The 21,589-nt window shown below is 37.4% G+C and overlaps 1 protein-coding gene across 1 annotated transcript in view; it reads right to left on the bottom strand.

Moving 5' to 3' along the window:
* Arfgef1 (ADP ribosylation factor guanine nucleotide exchange factor 1) overlaps positions 1-21,589 on the bottom strand; it is a 95,370-nt gene that overhangs the window by 60,051 nt on the left and 13,730 nt on the right. Inside the window, exons 2-7 of the mRNA XM_057790301.1 lie at positions 15,765-15,795; positions 15,014-15,170; positions 13,585-13,731; positions 12,641-12,820; positions 7,619-7,895; positions 3,375-3,476 (exon numbers count right to left, since the gene is read on the bottom strand). Of these exons, the coding sequence (XP_057646284.1) occupies positions 3,375-3,476; positions 7,619-7,895; positions 12,641-12,820; positions 13,585-13,731; positions 15,014-15,170; positions 15,765-15,795 (894 nt within the window). The remainder of the gene's footprint in view (positions 1-3,374; positions 3,477-7,618; positions 7,896-12,640; positions 12,821-13,584; positions 13,732-15,013; positions 15,171-15,764; positions 15,796-21,589) is intronic.

Below are 21,589 nucleotides of genomic sequence, written 5' to 3' on the forward strand. Positions count from 1 at the left end.
CAGACTGACCTGGTGAAACAAACCTCAAGGCAGTTCAGCAGTCAAGCAAGCATAGTGATTATTAGCTGCCTGTAATCAGATTGTAGTTAGAACTGAGAGGAAAAAAAAAATCAAAAAAACTAAAAACAAAAAACCCAACATAAGGGTTTGAAAACTTGTAGTCTGGCCAGAAAATGAGCATGGACAAAGCCACAGAGGGCAATGGCTAGCCAGGACTTGATGTTTGTCCTGATGGGCTGCAGCTTTTCTTTGCTCCCAGTCCTCCCTTTGGAAAGGAAAGTTATATAGCTTGTTGTTTTAATTTTAAGGGACTCACGGTTATGAATTCGCTTCGGTGAAGACCTTTAAACAATGCTATAACTGTTACCACTTCGAAGACTCATGGAATTAGACTAAACACATTTTACATCATGAGATATCCATGGACCTTTGGGGGCAAGGAACAGAGTGTTATATGTGAATATGAAATGTCCCTCACTGGCTCATGTGCTGAGGCTTGGTCCTGAGGTTTTGGTACTGTTTCTGGAGGTGCATTAGTCAACCAGTGGGAACTGGCTGGAGGAAGCAGTCACTGGGAGATACGTCGTCTCTCACTCCTACCTGCCAGGACATAAGCTGCTTTGCTCTACAACATGCTTCCAGCACAAATGTGTACCTCACTACAGCCCAGGATCAGCAGAACTGAGGGACTCTGGACTCAAATCTCTCAAAGTGTGACCAAAAGAAACACGCTCTCCCTTTAAGTTGTTTCCACAAACACCCACCAGTGACATAAAGTTTACTAACATGGTGCATCAGGAGGACAACGTGCTCATTTCTACTGTGTGTCTTAACCATGCAGATATACTTGACTATGCAGATAGATGACCGGAAGGTCAAATCCGTATGCCAGATAAAAGTGTTAGTGTTTTTCCACAAGTAATTCTATACTATCACTTAATTCTGCTAAGAGTATATCACTAAACATCTAATGTATTGAGTTTTAAACAGAGAGGCTACTGATGAAGAAAAGAGTCGTAGGTCTATTGCTCATCTTAGAAAAGCATACTTTTAAGTATTGCTCTTTGGCTAATTTTTGATATAGTACATTGGGAGTGTTTCCATCCAGAGATGATCAAAGTGGGTCACTAAGTCCAAACAATTTGTACAAACAGTTTACACTATGGCAAACCAATTTTTCTTTTGGAAGCCTGGAATTTTAGTGCATGTTAGGCAAAAGGTACGATGTGAGAGCACTTAAAATTCTGGTCCTGAAATCTCAAATACATATTAAACATTTTGCTAATATCCCACAATTTGAAACTGGAGGAATTAAGAATATCCTGAATGGCATCACGAATAGATCAGGATACCTGGTTCCCTCTAGACTTTACTTCATATATCTCATCTATCTTTTCCTTTAATGGTACTACTCTAAAACTTTAGGCTATAATAAAACTTATCAATGAAGACAACTAACTCTCTGTTGAGTCTTCTCAGTGAAGCAGTATGATGGAGGAAGGTCATTGGCTAATAAAGAAACTGCCTTGACTCATTTGATTGGCCAGCCTTTAGGTGGGTGGAGTAAACAGAACAGAATGCTGGGAGGAAGAGGAAGTGAGCTCAGATGCGGGGCAGCTCCTCTCAGAGCCAGACGCGATGCAGCCAGCCACCAGGTCAGACATGCTGAATCTTTCTCAGTAAGCGCACCTAGTGGTGCTACGCAATTATTAGAAATGGGCTAAATTAATATGTGAGAATTAGCCTAGAAGAGGCTAGATACAATGGGCCAGGCAGTGTTTAAAAGAATACAGTTTGTGTGTCGTTATTTTGGGGCATGAGCTAGCCAGGCGGCCGGGAGCTGGGTGGCAGAAACGCAGTCCGCAGCTCCCCACAACAGCAGTACACTGTGAAGTAGCCCTAGAACCTGTGACATACATGCTTTCTCTTCTTCAGCTACCTAACTGGTTAAAAGTCTGTTACCTTATTTACCACTCCTGCTTTCTCTCATTTCCACTCTTACAGTTAGACCAGACCCCTGGACTCCTGTGATACAAGTCTGGTAATGTCTTCCTTTCTTCCGCCCTGGTTTCTTAAAGTATAGCTCTTCTTATCAAAATTCTTTGTTCTAAAATCACCAACGCTGATTCATTTTGTCCTTAGAGTAAAATCTAAAATCCTAACCCTGTAACTTATAACCCTGTTAAACAGCTCCTGTGATTTCTCTCCTATTTTAGGGCACTTCATGTATTGTACCAAATCACCACGTGAATGCAGTCCTCTCTTCCAGTATATCAACTGCCGTTCTTCCATAACTACATGATGCATGCCATCCCCTGTATGTGTTACCTACTATATGAAGTCCTGCTAGCTCACTTTAAGCAGAAATCATTCATTTTTCGCTGAATTCTAACTATTCATTAATGATGGAATGTAACCTTTTCTTTCTTATCCACAGACATTCCACAATCCCTGTCCTTCTGAGTACAATGTATCTTGACTTAATGTATGTGCCCCTTACAGAGACATACAACTGTGCCCACAACATAGGACTGTGCTAGACAAAATGATAAATGGAAAAGATAGAAGGCAATCACATGAAGGCTGCTCCTGGAGCTGAGAGTGAGAAATACTGAGAGTGCTGGTAAGTCACTACAGCTAAATAGCAATGTTCAAATCCATCCTGTGCATCTAATATATTCCCTAGGTCTTCTGCTTACCCTGTGCATATCATCATAAATTGAAATTTCAATGGATTTACCAAAAATCTGACCTTCACTATAATAATACTATTTATGAGAAACATGAGTTCATGAAGTGCCTAACAAACTTGACCATATAGAGCATTTTATAGTGTAATATTTTGGTGAAGCACTGATCCTATGTCAATTCAAGCTTAGCATCCATATATTTTAAGAAACCGTGATTTTCATTCAAATGTGGCAGCATATACCTATGATCTCAACATTCGGAAGCTGGGTGCACAGCTATTCTCCCAACATTTGAAAGGCTGAAGCAGAAGGATCACAAATTTAAAGTTAGCCTGGGCTTTAATACCAAAACACTGTCTCAGTACAAAAGAAAACAAAACAAAAAAGAAAAACACGGAGCTTCTGACCACAGGCGTGGGAAGGGCATCATCACACCTGTGCAGTCGTGCACAGGAAAAGGGGTAGGTACTGGGTTTGATGCTATCTGGGGAAAGAGAGCATCCATTAGCAACCTTAGAAAGCATACTGTAGGGATGGGGGCAGGGCATACTGCATTTGGCAAACATACACATACAAACAGTAACTTGAGAATTTCACTTCTTTGGATTCTCATTAAAGGTTTTCCATGCATGATCAGATGAAATCCTTTAAAAATAATAAACTAATTTCAAGTAAGTACACTACCTCCAACAATGATGTTCACCATTTCTTCTACAATGCTCTGGACAATATCATGTGGCTTTTCCTCACAGTCTCCATCATACAATATATCATTTTTAGATAATGCTTTGAAAGAGAAAAAAATCAAGAAATTATTTTAACTTTCTAAGAAACATTTACCAAACATGTACAATGAAAAAAAATTTTGGACAAAAATTAAATGAATTTGAAAAATTGAAACTATAATATTGTTAAATTTTCAGAATTCATAATTAAGACAATACTTAAGCATTTTTAAAATTCAAACCCATTTTAACAAGGTTCTATTGGATAAGCTATTAAACTACTACTCAACTAATGAGAGTGCACAGATTATTCCTAAAAAGAACCAAATGTCAAAGAGTATTTTGATGTAAAAGTAATGTGTGCTTTTAATGTCTTGTGCATATTAACATGTACTTGGTAAAGACATGTCTGTACTCTGTCATATCTAGCATCAAAGTAACTGAAGCTTCTTTTGATATAAATATCAGCATTGCATTTTACTACAAAAAAAAAACCTAATGAGACAGAGATTGGGCCATTTTGGACAATATTAATGTTTTGCTCACTATTTCTTCACAAAAGGATCTATATTTCCAATGTAAAACTGAATTCATGCTAAAAAAATTTTTTATTATACAATTTAATAAAAATGAAAACAGGTTTCAGACAGTTAAAGAAATTGATGGAATCTGATAGCTTGTACAGATGACCACAGACCAAAACAGGATTACACCTGGGGCTTTCGAAATGTTGAAAGTATCTCAAGGTGGTTCAATTGGCACTTCAGGATGCTCCAGGCACCTGGCAAAACCTCCCTATAACAAATGGCAGCCAACTTTATATTGCTGCCTACAGTAATGTCTACACTGGTCTCCATGCAGACTATTAGAAAGGATTATGATTTAAAAATGCTGTTTTCCCAGAGCCTGTCCTCCCTGTTTTTAATCTATTGCACAGTTTTTAATCTACTATTTGCCATGTTCTAAAAAAAAGTTAACTGTCACAATAGGAAATCTGTTAAATAAGTATGTTCAATCAGTATACTTAGATCATAAACCAGAAAAAAAATAGCCTTTAGATTCCTTTGTGGGATTAAAAATGTAAGTGTCTTGGTAAGTATTTTTCCTACCATTTATAAGCCTTCAATTCTGTGCTGCAGTTTGCTAAAAACAGCTTGAAATTGAAAATTGTGGCACATGTCTTTAATTCCAGCATGTGGGAAGCAGAGGCAGGCAGATCTCTCTGAGTTTGAGGCTAGCCTGGTCTACAGAGTAAGTTCCAAGAGTTTGTGAAACTCTGTCTCACAAACAGCAGAAAATGAAAACTGTAATTTCAATGTAAGTAAATATACAAAATCACAAAACAGTAAATTAAATTTTTCACAAACTGACAAAAATGTGTGATTATTTATAAACACAAGAACTGCCTAGAGAAGTCAGCTATTATGTGCAACTTCACATGGCTAATGAAGTTGCCCTCTAAAACACGCACTCTAAACTGTTAGAACAATGCCTTCATGGTCAAAATAATCACACTACCCTACTGATAACCCTGCCTTCTTGAAGACATACATCTACAGTGGTGCCTCTCACATGCATGTGTTCCTGTCTCATAGCCTGTTATTTCTGTTCGAAATTTTCCCAGTTTTTCTAGTCATTTTTAACTACTACAACTCAACTAAACTATCATTGCCTTCTCTATGAAGGTATTTTCCTAATTCTCCTCAGCCTAACTTCCCAGCATGCCTCTTCTAGGAAACCTATTATACCTGTTCACGCTCATCTGATCCATTGGATGGCTAAAAGCAGCAAACACACTAGAAGCAATAGCTATATCTATCATCTTAACCCCAAATTCTAGTACTTTGAGTATAAAACACAGAATGCTCAACATGTTTGCTGAATGTATAAATAAATGAAGGAACAAATAAAACCCCTCCTATGTCAGAGATCATCCTTTGAATCAACTTTAAACACAGTGAAAAGCAGGAGCGATTATGGCAAAAGCAGTTTAGACAAAGCACTTGAGTTCACCAGTTGGTAGCTTACCTAGTAGTGAGAATGGCTGGTCTGCCTAAGGCAGCCTTTTCAAATACAGCAAAAGGAAGACTGGGGAGACCGTGCTATCAGTAAAGTGCTTCTCAGGAAAGCAAGAGGACCTGAGTTTGATACTCAGAACACATGAAAAAGGTAGATGTCAGCACTACAGAGGCAGAGCAGGAAGATCTCCATGCATTCAAGGCCAGTCTGGTCTATATCTAGCACATTCCTGGCCAGCCAGGGCTGTTAAGAGTAAAACTGCCTCAAAACAAAACACCAGTTGAGTGTCAAAGGCAAATGATACTCTCGCCTTAACCAGAGAAAACCCTCTGTGCAGGAACTCATTACTATACTAGGTGCCGAGACCAGATGGAGGTTAAGTGCTGCACCTCCTGTAAGGGCCAACTTTAGACAAGGGGACGGGACAAAGTAAGAGTAGAACACAGAAACAAGAGCCTCAGAATGCTACCTTTCTCCTAGGCATGATACTGTCATTCCAACCATGGACTCAAAGCAACTGGACTGGTCTACATACACCCAGCACAAGAATAGGCCTGTTAACAGTCAGATGGGGGAGGGGTGCAAGAGATGTCCTTCCCTGAGGCCTGACTGAACTAGTGATCACTGATAAATCCTGGAATGGGGGGGGGTCACTGCCACATCAGCTGGGTCTTCACTGGTGAGTCTACTAGACTCCAATGGAGAGTCACACACCCAGTCACACAGATGGCCCTGGTTAAACACACTGGGTCACAAAACAAAACAAAAACATGTTATAAGGAAAAGGAACTTCTATAGAGAACAGAGGTTAGAGTAGTCAGAATTACATGTATACATGTAAACTGGGCATGGTGGTGTATACTTAGAATACCAGTTCTGGTGAGGTGAAGACAGGTAGATCCTTGGGGTCGCTGGTCAGCCAGCCTAGCCTAACTGGGGAGTCCCCAAGCTAGTCAGAGTCCCTATTTCAAAAATAAAATATATAAAATGGGTAGTACCCAAGGAAAGTTTCTTTAGGTTGGTTCCCTTTTTGCCTCCATCAAAGGAGGTACACATACACATTTGTTTATGCCACTACTGAGTTCCAGAAAACATAGTTTTAAAACAAAGAGTTGAGTTCTTCCCTCAAAGCCAAGATTTTAGATAAAGTCTAACGAAGCCCTACCTATCTACAACACAAAGCAGCACAATGTCTATCATTTTTCAAATCAAGTTAAGGGGGAAAAAAGGAAACAACTCAAACTCTCTGGCAGGCTGAAAGAATAAAGAGAAAATGATTTCATGTGCTTATTTCTATATAAAAATTTATCTAAAAATTAGTTTTTTTTATGACAATTTAACTTCACTCACATAGAAACTTTCTTGGAAAATGTATCACAGAACTAGGTACTTAGCTCAGTGGGTAGAGTACCTGCTATACAAGCATAAAGACCTGAGTTCAAATCATTAGAATGCACAAAATGTCATTTGTCTGTAATTTCAGTTCTACAGTGAGATGTGAGGTGGAGACAGGGAACTCCTGGAAGGTCCCGGGTCAGCTAGTCTGCCTTAAGAAACGTGGAAAGGCAAAGACTGACATCCAAAATTGTTTTCTGACCTCTGCACACGCACTGTGGCACACCTGCACTCACTCTTACACACAAACCTTACTAATATACAAAAAGATATAAAAATATTTTAAATGAACTTTTTGTATTTACTTAATCAAAATTGTTTTTAGATTTAATTTTGCTACTTTTTCTGAAATAAGTTCTTGCTGTGTACACGAAGCCAGCCTCAAAGTCATGATCTTCCTGTCTCAGCCTCTTAAATCCTGAGATTACAGGCATGATATTTCCTAAACTAATAATGGCATGAAATTTTCAACCATATTCTAAAAGCCCTAAGTAGATCTTTTGCTATAAAACTAATGTAAAAAAAGAAAACGAGAGTACCTATGCAATTCTGTAACGGATGTTTATGACTCTCTTTAAAAAGAAGTCTACAAAGCATATGCTCATGAGATGCAATGAGTCATTAAGAGAGACTCTGCAGGTTAGTCAACTAGCTCTACCACTGACAGAGAAACTCACAATCGTCACAAAGTTTGTGTTAATCCTTAAGTCATTCCTTCCATATTCATCAGAAACTCATCCCACCTCTGCCCTTCACATGCGAGCACCCACAGCCCCATCTCAAGATTACTTTCAGCTGCAGTTGCCTGATCAGCTTCTGTCTGCTCATTTTCTGCACTGGAAATATCAGATCCATTTTCAGGCTCTGTATCATCTTGAAGACTTTTATCCATATCGTGTGTATGGGGATCAAGATCCCCTTCATGTTCCTGGGATAGTTGATCAACAGTCTGAGGAGGCAAATATCTAAGATGAGGTGATTCAGGCTCGTGATGGCTTACTGGAGACTGTAACAGATGATGCTGCTGCCGGTGCCTTTCTTTTTCCATTTGTTTGGCTTCCTGTAACTGGAAAGAACAAGATGATTTCAGTATTTGTAAAATAAGTAGCTTGAAATTCACCTAACTATAAATTTTTTATATAATGTATCCTTTTTTTCTGGGCTTGAGAATTATAGTCCAAAGTAAAACATAGTAAAAGAAACCATGCTACTCCTTAGAAGTCTGGAAATTGGTGCATAAGAACAGAGAGGAAGTCTTCACTGACACAGTCCTTTGATTTGGTGTTCATTTTTTACTATTTTATTTACATGTGAGTATCCACATGACTGAATGCCACATGTGTGCTGATGCTCATGAAGGCCAGAAGAGAGGGAGCTGGATTCTGAGCCACCTGATTTGAATGCTGGGAACCGAATTGGAGTCCTGTGGAATAGAAGCAAGTGCTCTTAGCTACTCAGTCTTCAGACTTTGTATTTGATGTCTGATACTGAGAAATATACTATCTAAATGAAAATAATTTTAATGCCGCCAAATAGTAACTGGATTGCTGCCAATAATATATTTACCTAAAACCAAATAAATAACCCACAAACAAAAACAAAGTACAATACTTTTTCACATTTATGCTCTCTGTCTCTCTCCCTCTCTCTCTTGCTCCCTTCTCTCCTTCCCGCCCTCTCTTTTGTTTTTGAACCTGGAAATAAAAAGTATAGAAAGATACACAAGAAACATCTACATGGGGTGGAGATTAGGGAATGATCAAATGGAGAAAAACGGGTAGGAACTTTTCAGTACATACCCTTTTGTAACATGTTCTGACATCATATCAAACACCTTTTAAACACTGTATTAAAACTATATTTAGTAAGTAAAACTGTCATGAGAGCTTACATCATTTTGCCCAGTCATCTAGAAATCATAAAAATAATTGTGTCAGTGAATTTTATTTTAGAAGATCTGTCGTTTTTGTGTATGTAATACTACCTAATAAACTGGCTCACTTAACAAGATGCTAATAAAAACATCAACTAGGATCCCAGGATTTTATTTTTTAGAACTTTATTGCTCCTAACACATCTCTTTCAGCATTCAGGAGCTGGTATGAAGGATTATCAAAGAATTAATTTCCACAAAGATAAATATTTCACAGTATCAATATCATTTCATAATCTTCAGCAATATTTGAAATTACATAGAATTATATAAATTTATATAAGTAAAATTGAATTAACTGATTCTAAAGTCTAAAAAGGTAAAAGAACCTTATAATTAATAGTCCCAAATTCTTATTTTACAAATAAAAGCACATACTATGACAATTAGAATGAAAACAATTCTGAGACCAACACTACAGCGTATGTAGTTTGCTAATACCAGAAAATCTGAGAGCATCACCTTTCAACCCAGTGCCACCAACTCAAGAAAAAAAAATAATCAGTGCTGCTCTCAACTTTAATGAGAAGAGCTTCCTTTTGCAGTGGGCAGTGGTTAATATAGAGAGTCATAACTCACCAGGGCACTGAGTAAGAGTCTATTGAATGCTCAGCCCTAAATGGAACAGCTATGCCAACCTCTCCCACCTAGGGATCAGGGAAGTGGGAATGGAAAGAGTTTACACGTCAGAAGATGGAGAAGAGAGCTGTGCAATACATCTTTTAGAGACAATGAGGACAGTGTTCTCATGAACTCACAGCAGCTGCAGCTACCTGCAAAATACGGACAAGAACAAACCAGCCAGCATTCTAGCACGGATGAAGGAGGAGCTCATGAGCTCTGCACCCGCAGAGGGACTACTGGCAACTAATGGCTGCTAGGAAAGAAAGAATACATTTTCTTAGGGGATGTCACCACTGGTAGGTTGCCCATGCTACAGTGGATGTGGAACTTAACCGAGTTAACTAGTATGTTTACTGTCTCTGAGTTCCTGCTTCCGGCTCTCTGAGCAAATACAGCTAGAAAATATGCCCCTATTCTAGTCTCTCCTCCACCCATCTCTACACCTGTATGTGACCATCATAGAGTACATGTTAGTCTTCTCCTTGATTTACTTATAACATCTTTCATGTGGCTGCTGGGATTAAAAGTGTGTGCCACCAGTACCTGGCCTGTATGGCTGAGTAATGGGGCTGTTTTGCATTCTGATCCTCAGGCAAGCTTTATTTATTAAAATACAAATGAAATATTACTATGCTTTACTCTTAGTTGAGGAGCCACTGGCAGCTGGTGGCTACTGGGAGTGCAAAAGTCTTGTTTCTTTAGGAATGTGGACTGGTCATTTGCCATGCCCCAGGGTACACTGTGATTGGTTTAATAAAGAGGCTGACTGGCCTACAGTTAGGCAGGAGGACCAGACTAGGAGGATGCTGGGAAGAAGGGTGGAGTCTGAGGAGACGCCATGAGACGCAGACTGAAAAGGATGGGAAGTACGTACATGAGGTAAACAAGCCTTGGGGCAGCACACAGATGAATAAAAATGGATTAATTAAGTTAAAAGAGTTAGCTAAAAACAAGCATAAGCTATCAGCGGTGCTCTTATAATCAATAAGTCTCTGAGTGGTTATTTGGGAACAGATGCTGTGACATGGAGAAACTGCCTACAAAAGGGTAATATTTTGTGTGTGTGTGTGTGTGTGTGTGTGTGTGTGTGGCTGGAGAGACAGCCATGGGTGCTGGGAACTGAAACTTATTTGTTTGTGAGCCTAGCCTTTAACGGCTGGGTCATCTCTCCAGCCCCCAAAGGGTATTTTTTTAAGGAGCATAAAACATCTTAAGATTTAGGAAAGTATTGAGGTATTTAAAACAGAATGGGATCTTGTCAAATGAGCAAAAGGATATCAAACTGAAATAACATGGGCAAAACATGATAATATCAGGTTACTATACGTAAGATAGAATAAAGACCCAGGTGTAGTTTTTATTTGAATACCTGAATAAATAGGGAAATTGCAAAAAGAGGACTCTAGTTAATAAACAGAAAAGGAAGGAAACAAAATAAACAACACCAAGGAAACAACAGAGTAAGAATTATTCCCAACAAGATCTACTATTGAAAGATACTAAAATAGGGTATAAGGGAAAAATAAGATATTTGCATAGTCTTAAAATACCTTCCAAAAAGAAAGATTAATAACCTCCACTGGAGGAACCCGAGAGATATATTCCTTCTTATAAGAATGTTTTACTTATATGTATGTAGGTGTTTTACCTGTGTATCATATCCCTGTACAACACATGCAAGGAGGCCAGGAGGAGGTGTGGAGGGAGATGAGAGTGGTTCATGTTGTGAACCAACACGTGTGGGTGCTGGGAGTCAAACCCTGCCCTTTGCAAAAGGAGCCAGTGCTCTCAACAGATAAACCATCATCTCTCTAGCTTCTGGCAGAAACATTCTTAATGGTCAAGGTTAATATCATGAGCCAAAAAAGGAATCGGCATTAACGTCTTGGCATGATGTATGTAAAATGAAATATTTCTAGCCAAAAAAAAAAAAAAAAGTACAGCCTTATTCTAAACAAGGAAAGAAGCACTGAGGCGTTTTAACAGAATGGAGAAGACAAAGTCCTAACAACTGAATGTACTGTGTGAATCCTAGGTCAGAAACCAGATGCTGTTGACGAGACTAATGAAATCCAAGTAAGGCTCTACCCTAGAGTTAACTCCCTGGTATGGGTGTGTTCAGGAGTCACACTGGGAGATGGCACAGGGCACAGTGCTTGCTATGAAGGCATGAGCACTAAGTTAAAATCCTGGGGCAGTGGCATGTGTCTGATGGAGGAAGGTCACTGGTTAATTAATAAAGAAACTGCTTGGCCCTGGTAGGTTAGAACATAGGTGGGTGGAGTGAACGGAACAGAATGCTGGGAGGAAGAGGAAGTGAGGTGAGATGCCTCAGACAGACGCCATTTCCTCTCCTCTCTGGGGCAGACGTGATGAAGCGCAGACCCAGGATGGACGTAGGCTAGAGTCTTCCTGGTAAGAGCACCTCAAGGTGCTACACACATTAATAGAAATGGGCCAGGAAGTGTTTAAAACAATACAGTTTGTGTGTTGTTATTTTGGGGCATAAGCTAGCCAGGCGGACGGGAGCTGGGTGGCAGGAAAGCAGGCCCGCAGCTCCTTCAACATGTAATTCTAGTGCTGGGAGGGAAAGACAAATCCTGAACCTGACCCTAGCAAAAACAAAACAAAAAAATGCAGCAATTGATGGAGGAAGACTCATGATGCCACATGTTGGGGAGCATACCAGCATATACCACATACATACACAAAATTTATAAACCAAACAAAAAGCAGAAAGTCAAGGGTGGAAAAGAAATATCTCTCAATTATTTTTTCAGTCTTTAATTATGAAGACCTATGCAGTAAGATGAAGAACAAAATACATTAAAAAACCAAGTTAAGTCTATAGTTCTTAATCTCTTTTCAACAAACCTGAAATAGTTTTAAGAATGAGTAATATCACAGCTCTTTAACATATGGAAGAAATAAAATGTACTTCATCAATATAAAAATGCACTATTGTTTTTGGACTTAATGAATCATTGTATACTTGAACATATCAAATGAGGTAGTTTTGTATATACTTTATTAAGCTTAAGTTTGGTAAAAATATCAATATACAAATACTTGCATATGATACTCAATCTTATACATCCTATCTGTAAATTAAAAATACATCTTGTCTAAAATCAGTACAGTATACTGGTAAAGCGAAGACTAAAACATACAAGGAACTGGGAGGCCTTACTGTCCACAAAAGACAAGGCATGGGGAAACCTCGTTTCACTGCAACTACTCCAAACATTACTCACCGCTTGGTTTTCCATGCGTGCAAAGATAACATTTAGCATCTGAGTAAGAGTGGCTTTGGCTGTTGTCTGATTGATGAGATTTTTGCTGGCTAGATAGATATTGTAGCATGTTCTCACAGCTTGCAAGACAGTTCCTTCGTGGATTTCTATGTGTTGTGATGTTACTGCAGTAAGTAAAGCCTTTAAGAGGAAAAAAACACAAGCAATACTGCATCCAGAGTTTATGCACAAAGACATGAATTTTCATTTCAGAAAGTAGCTTTCCTATCGGCCTATAAACTCCAGAACATTCTTTAGCTAAATTTTATTAGAAATAGTACTCTTTGTTTACTAAAATGCAGAATATTTCATTTCATCACAACTGAGCATAGTTATGTTTCACACAATTATCATATCAATATATAAACATATTACCACTACCATAGTTGTAACATTAACAAGAACATGACTAGTTTTTCTCAACTTCAACCATCCAGGTTCATTATAGCACAAACTTGTATTTTTTTCAATAGGTGAATGAGCAAAAGAGGATACTGAAAGCCAAAAGAAAACCAGTATACTTAGTGATACATGGGCTGAGAAAGAAGACAAGTGGGATCTAGCAATATAGAAAAAAAATGAATATGGTTACAGTTTTATGAATCATCTTAAAACTTAAAAGATGGAACATGTATAAAAAGCAGAATAGGCACAGAAAAAATCGTGAAGACCCCAGGGATCATCCTGACTAGGGTGGCAAAAGAAGAGATATGGAATGTAGTTTTCCTCTAATAAACTCTTAGCATAAAACAGCAAACCTCATGACGGTTCTAAGTATTATCCCAATGGTCTATCATAGCCAGAATGCAAAGAAAATAACCTTTCCTAATATTTCCAAAGCAAAAAGCTTCTGGTTTAAAAAGTATACATAATAAATAACATACCCATTTTATGTAATTAATTACCTTTATTATCTGCAACTGAACTCCTTCATCTGTTTGAGGACCCTGGAAGCAGCCACATATTGTTTCAATAATTCTATCAATTAATTTTTTGCCTGGTGTCGTACTATCTGGAGCATTGCCAGTCAGGTGCCCATAAGCAATAAGTTTCTGAAACAGTCATAACAAAATAGCTTGTCAAGCTAACTAATAAACACATTAATTGACTATGAATTAAAATACATTTGAATGAAAAAAATACATTTGAATGAATGTATATTAATTTTTAAACAAAAACATCAAGGTATAATCAAAGCCAAAGACTATGCCTTTTTTTTCCTGTATAGTGTACTATCTAAAATTGGATAACTATTTGTAGCTGGAATAATCATAAACACAGTCTGATAATAACAAAACTATTAGGCAATACTTTTAGAAAGCCAAGCCTTAAGAACATGTCTGTGGTATGTTAGAACTGCTTGCTACTTTCTATGTAAACAAGGTTTTACTGAATAGTTTTTTGGGGGAAGGGTGCTATCTTGACACTTTCAAATGACATCAAATCTCTTTCTAACTTATATCATCAATCTTCATGAAATCTAGTTTCCAAATACTGGCTACAAAAATCTCAGAATTATCCATTTACTATTAACATTTTAGCTGAGAAGGAAGGCATTGGGCATTAATAATGCTATTAATAAGTGAAAGCAAGGTCAGAAATAAGATGAATTTATCTTTAAATTACCTTAAGAACAAATCATTTTTTCTTAGCTACTAAGTTGTTAGCAGAATGTACAACCTTCAAACAATGACAATCTCTGAAAACAAATAAAAACACTCAACATCTAGAAGACTGTCTCACAGAATATCTAAGATACTGTGAGTTTGTATGTGAGAATAAAAAGGGGAAACACTCATGAATATTTCTGATATTAATGAATGCTACAGGTGGGGAAATAGTAAGAAGGCAAACAGTGTCAACACCAAAATGGTGCGTTCTATAAAATAACAGGGCTTTAGTGAAGACTCAAGTACAGCGGTGCACGCCTGTGGGCCTGACTACTTTAGGAGGCAGAGACAGATGACTTCTTGAAACTAGGAGTTCAAGATCACACAGGAACATACAAGTGCTCATCTCAAGAACTATACATGCAACAGCATTATATCACTGATGGAAAGAGAACAAATCAACACTTTTATTAACAATGTTAGATTTTGTTTGCTAAGGGTTTCTTGTTGATACTAATCAGAAACATCTTTTTGAAACTACTATCAAAATAAATTAATAAGAAAAAAGGAAGAAACTACTGTCTATCTGGAATATAAATGACATTTTGTTTCTTGCCTCAAAAAGAGTATTTGAGGCTTTTACGGACATACTTAAATAGCCAACTATGAGTAGTATTAGAAATACATTGAAAATAGACAGTTTTAGGTATCATTTTATACAGACCTGCAAACAGTCTAGAGATGTACTAACAATGCGGGGGCACTTGGACTGGCACGCCAACTCAAAAGGTAAGAAGTACTTGTCTGCTTCAATAAAATTTGTTTTTGATTTCACTGGTGGAAGGGTACTTGATCCGGCTTTTGCTTCTCCATGAGGAGGACTAAATAAAAAAGGACAGTTTAGTTAGAATATCACATTTACTCAATGATGACAAATTCATTAAGAAAATCAGTTATAGAAGGAACCATAGGAACCACTCTGTGTCCTTGTGAAGTACACAAGGACAGCAAAGCCTAGAGGTCAGCAGCCTGCCACAGAAAGAAGGGCAGCCACCACAGCTGCCAAACACAACATGAAATTTCTATTTCCAAAGAGCCCACAGTCCACTAAACAATCATTTCAAAGAACCTAACACAATATCATGGAATTTTAAGCAGCTTTAAGACTTTCCACATGCTTTCATACTGAAGTACACTTCTGAATAACTTCCGCTCTGTTCTAAGGAAGCTAACATGGTCAAAGACACCTAGTAATTTTTATAAATATACATTAAATTCTTCAAGAAAAGAAGTCAGCTCATGATATTTCAGAAATGTCTAATTTATATGAAGTTGTTTCTTAAGAACTATTTCGATTTTATTACAAAGATTATATAAAGAAGATCTGTAATTATAAAAATACCTATGATTATATTACTACTTTGGCCAAGACTCACAAGTATACAAATTAATTTCATAAAAGAAATCATACGAACCTTTGTTTCTCAGTTTCAACTTTTATTTCCTCTGGTAAGGGCAAAAAGAAAAAAAAGCAAACATTAGCACAAGCGAGCAGAAAGTTCACTAGGTAATTTGATTAGTCTTCAGAAGTTCATTTGGGACATTAAAAACAAAACAGCAAAAAATATAAGTTAAAAAAATCAGGCTCCAAAATTTTGTTTCACTTAAATGTACAAATAAAAAAACCACAAAGAATATGTGTCAACAACCACAGAATTTGAATTATCAAACTATTCCCCATCCCCCCAACAACTACATTAACCGGAAGTACGAGGAACAAAATATTGTAACTACAATGTATTAGGTACATGTGCACTCCTCCCTCTACCTTTCTGTCTCTCTCTTTCCCTCTGGGTGTGTGTGCATGCGTGCGTGTGTGAGTGTGTGTGTGTGTGAGAGAGAGAGAGAGAGCACGTGTGCGCCCCTCAAGAAAATTATGAACAGAATTATAACTTCTTGAAAATGCTTATATGTGTTGAAAGTAACTAATTTTTCCAGTTAGGATTACTATTTTTAAAAGCCCTATAAAATATGCATGCCCAATTTTTTAAATTAATATTATAACTTAGCCTGCAAAGTAATGTAAAGTTATTTTCATACTACTTTCTTTTCTTCCTCCCTCATTACCCTTCCTTCCCCTGCCACACCCCACCCCTGCTGGTTCTTTTTCTCCCACAGAAAAGCTTCCCTTCTACTTTCATGCTACATGTATTCCATTATTTCTCCCCTCTACTTTAAGATCCTTTCCTTCACTGCCACAGCGATCCTTCTAGTTTCATCACACACACACACACACACACACACACTGCTCCTTCTAGTTTCATCACACACACACACACACACACACACAGTGCTCCTTCTAGTTTCATGACCTACACACACACACTCCTACACACACATGCATGCCTGAAGGTAACTCCTTATCCATACTTCTAAAACTCTAAATTAAGCAGTTAAACTAATTGCTTCAACAAACTAGACTTTGGTGGAATCATTTCTTTGATCCATTATGGGGATAAATAGATATTTAAGTCTCTTTTCAGAAAGAGTAATGCAATACTTTTAAATTTAATGATTTACGGGGGAGGGGGCAATATGTGGGAGGAGGGGGAGGGAAATGGGAAACGGGGAGCAGTTGGAAATTTTAAGTAAAAAAGAATAAAAAAAAAAAAAAGAAAAAAAATATGGCAAAAAAAAAAAATTTAATGATTTACTTACTGCCTGCTATTGCCAAGCACTATAGTAAGTATAAAGTAACCTCCTTAAATTACTTTACTATAGCATTGACTCATAAAATATATACAATTTACTCACTGGCTACTATGTGCCAGACATTCAGGATTTCAGTCTAGTTCCCTGAGGACCAAAGCCTTTCCATTTTACCAGAGGTAAGAGTAAAGGAGGGACGGTGCAAAAATATTACTTGAACTATTTAAAGACACAAGTTAATAAAGGTTTACAATGCCTAGGAAAAATAAGACAGGCATAGAAAGACAAATACCAAGCAATCATTTGCACATGGAACCCTAAAAAGGCAAACGCACAGCAATGAAGAACAGTGGCACCGGAGTTTAGAGGATGCAGGACTTGATAACGGGGGGAGGGAGGGGAGGTTAAAATTTTCAGTTAAATGGGATACACTTTGTGTTTCCTTCTTTCCTTTTCTCACCCTTTCCTACTTCAGTTGTTCCATCTAACATCAGGACACAGACGGATGCTGAATGCTTTGAAGGCTGTTTTTAATTTACTCAGATCTTAACTGTATAAAAACATCAGTCTGTGATCGATTTAATTGGTTAGAAAAACAAGCTATGAAAACTACGTAATTTGGAGGTAGAAAAAAAATCCCATCTCTTTGCTTATCAGCATCAGTCTCAAATCCAGGGTTGCTGCTAATTAGCCCTCTTCAAACAAAATAAAACGTGAATGATTTTAATCAACAGTTCTCAAAATTATTTTGCAAAAAACCACAGGAAGAAATGTTTCACTTTGGATCTCAGAACATACCTCATATAAAAAATTAATTTTTCTATTAAAGGGAATATATTCTCAAGTTGTATTCTTTTATAAGCTATAATACTAGCTATTAACTACAAAACTGACTTCATAACTAATAAAGCTTTGTAAGTACAAACACAAAATGTAGTGCTATATACAAAACCATGTGTTTTAAAGCTAAGAAAATAAGAAAAAGATATCCAAGGAAATAGATGCCAGAATACATTATAATTAAATTTCAGAGAAGCAAAGAAAGGGAAAAACAGTGAGAGTGGGTACAAAAAAATGACACACTGTGTGCAAGCGAAGATTTGGATGGTAGCAAAATTCACATAAAGGCTAACATTTGGTCACATTTTCAGATTTATACATTGTTTTCAATGGAAAAATAAATCCTAAAATTAAGACCTTCTATGCTGGAAAAAAATGGCTTAGTGGTTAAGAGCACTGACTGCTCTTCCAGAGGACCCCGTTCAATTCCCAGAACCCATATGACACCTACAATATCTGTAACTCCAGCTCCAGGGGATCCAATATCCTCTCACAGACATACATACATGTAGGCAAAACACCAACGCACATAAGAAAGTAAAAATAAGTTAATCATTTTTAAAAAGACCTTGTAAAATTAAAGGTAACTGAAGAAAAATCACCACTAGGGTTACCTTAAAAGGAATTTAAATGTTCTTCAAACAATAGACATGGTAAAAAAAATTTTGAAACATAAAAAAAATTTATATAAATACAAAAGATAGAAAGATAAAACAATAATGATGTCTGAAAAAGTCACAAGAATATGCCTATACCATATGTAACTCTATAAATATGTGTATATATGTATGATGTATATACATACATAAAATAAAATTTTCCCATATGGGCTGTCAATGCCCCCCTCAAGAAGGAAAGACTAACAAAAATCCCAACATTAGGCTTGAGAAACCCTTTTTTGAGTTGTTAGGGATGACCAAAAGGATCCTAAACTATTACAGGTTAATTGCTGTTGCCATTCTCCTCCAGGGGTGGAAGATTTAAGCTGCAATTGTTGAAGATACCTTATACTTTGGACACAGGACCCAGAGGACCTGAGTTGGATTTGACCTGAAAGTCTCCTTCCTGAGAAGCATGAAAGCTTCCAAAGGGAGACAACCAATAGTCCTCCCCAGCCATGATGTCCACAAACCCCAACAATGGTCACCACAGCATGATTAACTCTAGGGTGCAGTAGTGTCTCACATATCTTGGCAGCAACCAACAGCTCTCCAATTGGACTTAAAACCTACTAGACAAGAGGAAAATCGTTTTGTGGTACTGGAAACAAAACCAACTACCCAGGGCCAAGGAAGTCATGGATCTTACAGAACTTGGAAACAACCATTTTACTAAATCAGCATATTCCCTCACTACATCCTAAATATTTGTCCTTTGCCCACAGGTAAGTGTAGTTCTCACGTCTCATCAAAGAAAACTTCACTTTGCAGCACATGTAGACCATTACAGAAAACCCCAACTGAACAAAATGCAGAACTATGGAGCACAGTCCCAGTGGATACATCTACAACACAACTACACCTACGGATCAGGGTCACTGTGGAAGAGGGGATGAAAGATTGGAAGAGCCAGAGGAACAGGAAGTTTGCTGTGAGACTGTAACTCCTACAAATGTCAGAGAAATCCAATCTATGAAATCTATCTCACCAACATGGCTGCCAAAACATGACCTGAACAAGAATGATATCAATAGACACACTAATTTGTCTATTTGCTGAAGAGGCCTCAGCCCTACACAAAGATCTACAGACAACTGAGAAATACCTAACAATGGGAGAAATAGACTTCACAGGAGCACGCTAATCAATTATCCAGTACCAAATGGCCAGCCAGCTCTGAAAACATACACATACAAGTAACACTTTAAATTTTTATAAATTAGAAAATAAATTAATGGAAATAAGAAAGTATATTAAAAAAAGAGAAACTATAACAATATCTTTATCTCTTCAGATTTAGAAGTACGACTGAAGCAATAAATGAGACGTTTGTCATTCTGTCGCATGCTCTTTGCTGTGTGTAAAAACATTTAAGACTTACATAACAGCAAGAATCAGAGAAAAGAGGAAAAGGAAGCAATGTAAAATGACAGATTGGTTCTCCAGTTATTGCTGACACCTGCTTGCCCTCTTACCCTTTTGCAGTATATTTCATAAATTATTCTCTTTAAAAAAATGGCAAATTGAATTTTAAAACCACAAGACACTATAGTGTGTCCCCTAACACCAACAGAGACAAATTCCAACACAATCAGTAGGTGCCTAAATGACAGACAGCACCAAGTCCTCCATGTTTTCTTCTGCTATATATCAATATACAAGCTTGATGCCCTTTCCACCTTAACTAGGTACTTACGCAACTAGGACTGTGACTTTTACATAAAAACCAGTGCAAATTTCTTTACCTTATTCACAAACTTATGAGTAGTGATTTATTCTTATTAGTGATCACACCATCCTTAAAATGATTTTTTGCACTCTTCATTAAAAAAGAACTTGCATTTTTCACTTAGAGGAAAAATTTGTAGCTTCACTTTCAGCATATCCAAACATCACCACTCTCAGTCCATTACTAAGTAAAAACAACACAAGCACTGCACTGTGACAGAGGATCTGATATCTGAGATAGTAGTGACAAACAAGTCCAGCTGTTCTCAACCCATGGTCTCCACCCCTTGACAAACCTCTTTCTCCAAAAATATTTACATTCGATTCATAATAGTAGCAAAATTAGTTATAAAGTAGCAGTGAAATAATTTTATTGTTCGGTGGTCACCACAACACAAGGAACTGTATTAAAGGTTACAGCGTTAGGAAGATTGAGAACCACTGCACTAGTGGATGGGTAGCATATAAGGAATGGACAGTCTGGACGAAGAGCTACTACAAGATTGAAAAATTGGTAATTATTTCTGCAAACTCAAGTTTAATATTTTTACACAGCAGTCGATGACTGATAACTGAACAAAGTAAAACCACAGGTAAGGCCAGACCACTGTACTTAACACTACTACTTAATACTAACCTCAAACACAGTATATCGATAAGGGTAGGTTAAAAGATGGAAAAAGATATCAAAAGGATGGTCATATTAACATCAAATAAGGAAAAGTGGGTTCTTTTATATTGCTTAAAAATACCTAGCTGTCCAGTTTTCCAAATAAGACAGATTAGACAGTGCCTTTATGTGACGAAGTAGAAGCAAAATAAGAAAAAAAAAACAGACCCCATTGCTAAGAGAGAGAGGAAGGGCTTTATAAATTCACAAAAGGGGTAACAAGCAAGATGAAATTCAGAAGAAACAAAACTACAATACAACAAAAAGCAGCAAACAAACACAGATGCAGCCTTATGAATAAATATTGTGGCATGACTGTTATGAGGGTAACCAAATGCTCTCTGACTGGATTTGAAGCCTGCTGCACAGGCTGAATTCATGCCTGTGTATTATAAACCTGATCAAAAATTTATGGCTAGCCGGGCGATGGTGGCGCACGCCTTTAATCCCAGCACTTGGGAGGCAGAGGCAGGTGGATCTTTGTGAGTTCGAGACCAGCCTGGTCTACAAGAGCTAGTTCCAGGACAGGCTCCAAAACCACAGAGAAACCCTGTCTCGAAAAACCAAAAAAAAAAAAAAAAAAAAAAAAAAAAAAAAAAAAAATTATGGCTAAATTCTCTACTAGGTCAACCTCTGGTAGAGAAGCTGCTATTGTTTTGCTAAGAGAACATGTTGTACTCATAAAACTGTTTTC

The sequence above is a fragment of the Chionomys nivalis genome, chromosome 16 (genome assembly GCF_950005125.1).
Source record: "Chionomys nivalis chromosome 16, mChiNiv1.1, whole genome shotgun sequence".
NCBI classification, from domain to species: domain Eukaryota; kingdom Metazoa; phylum Chordata; class Mammalia; order Rodentia; family Cricetidae; genus Chionomys; species Chionomys nivalis.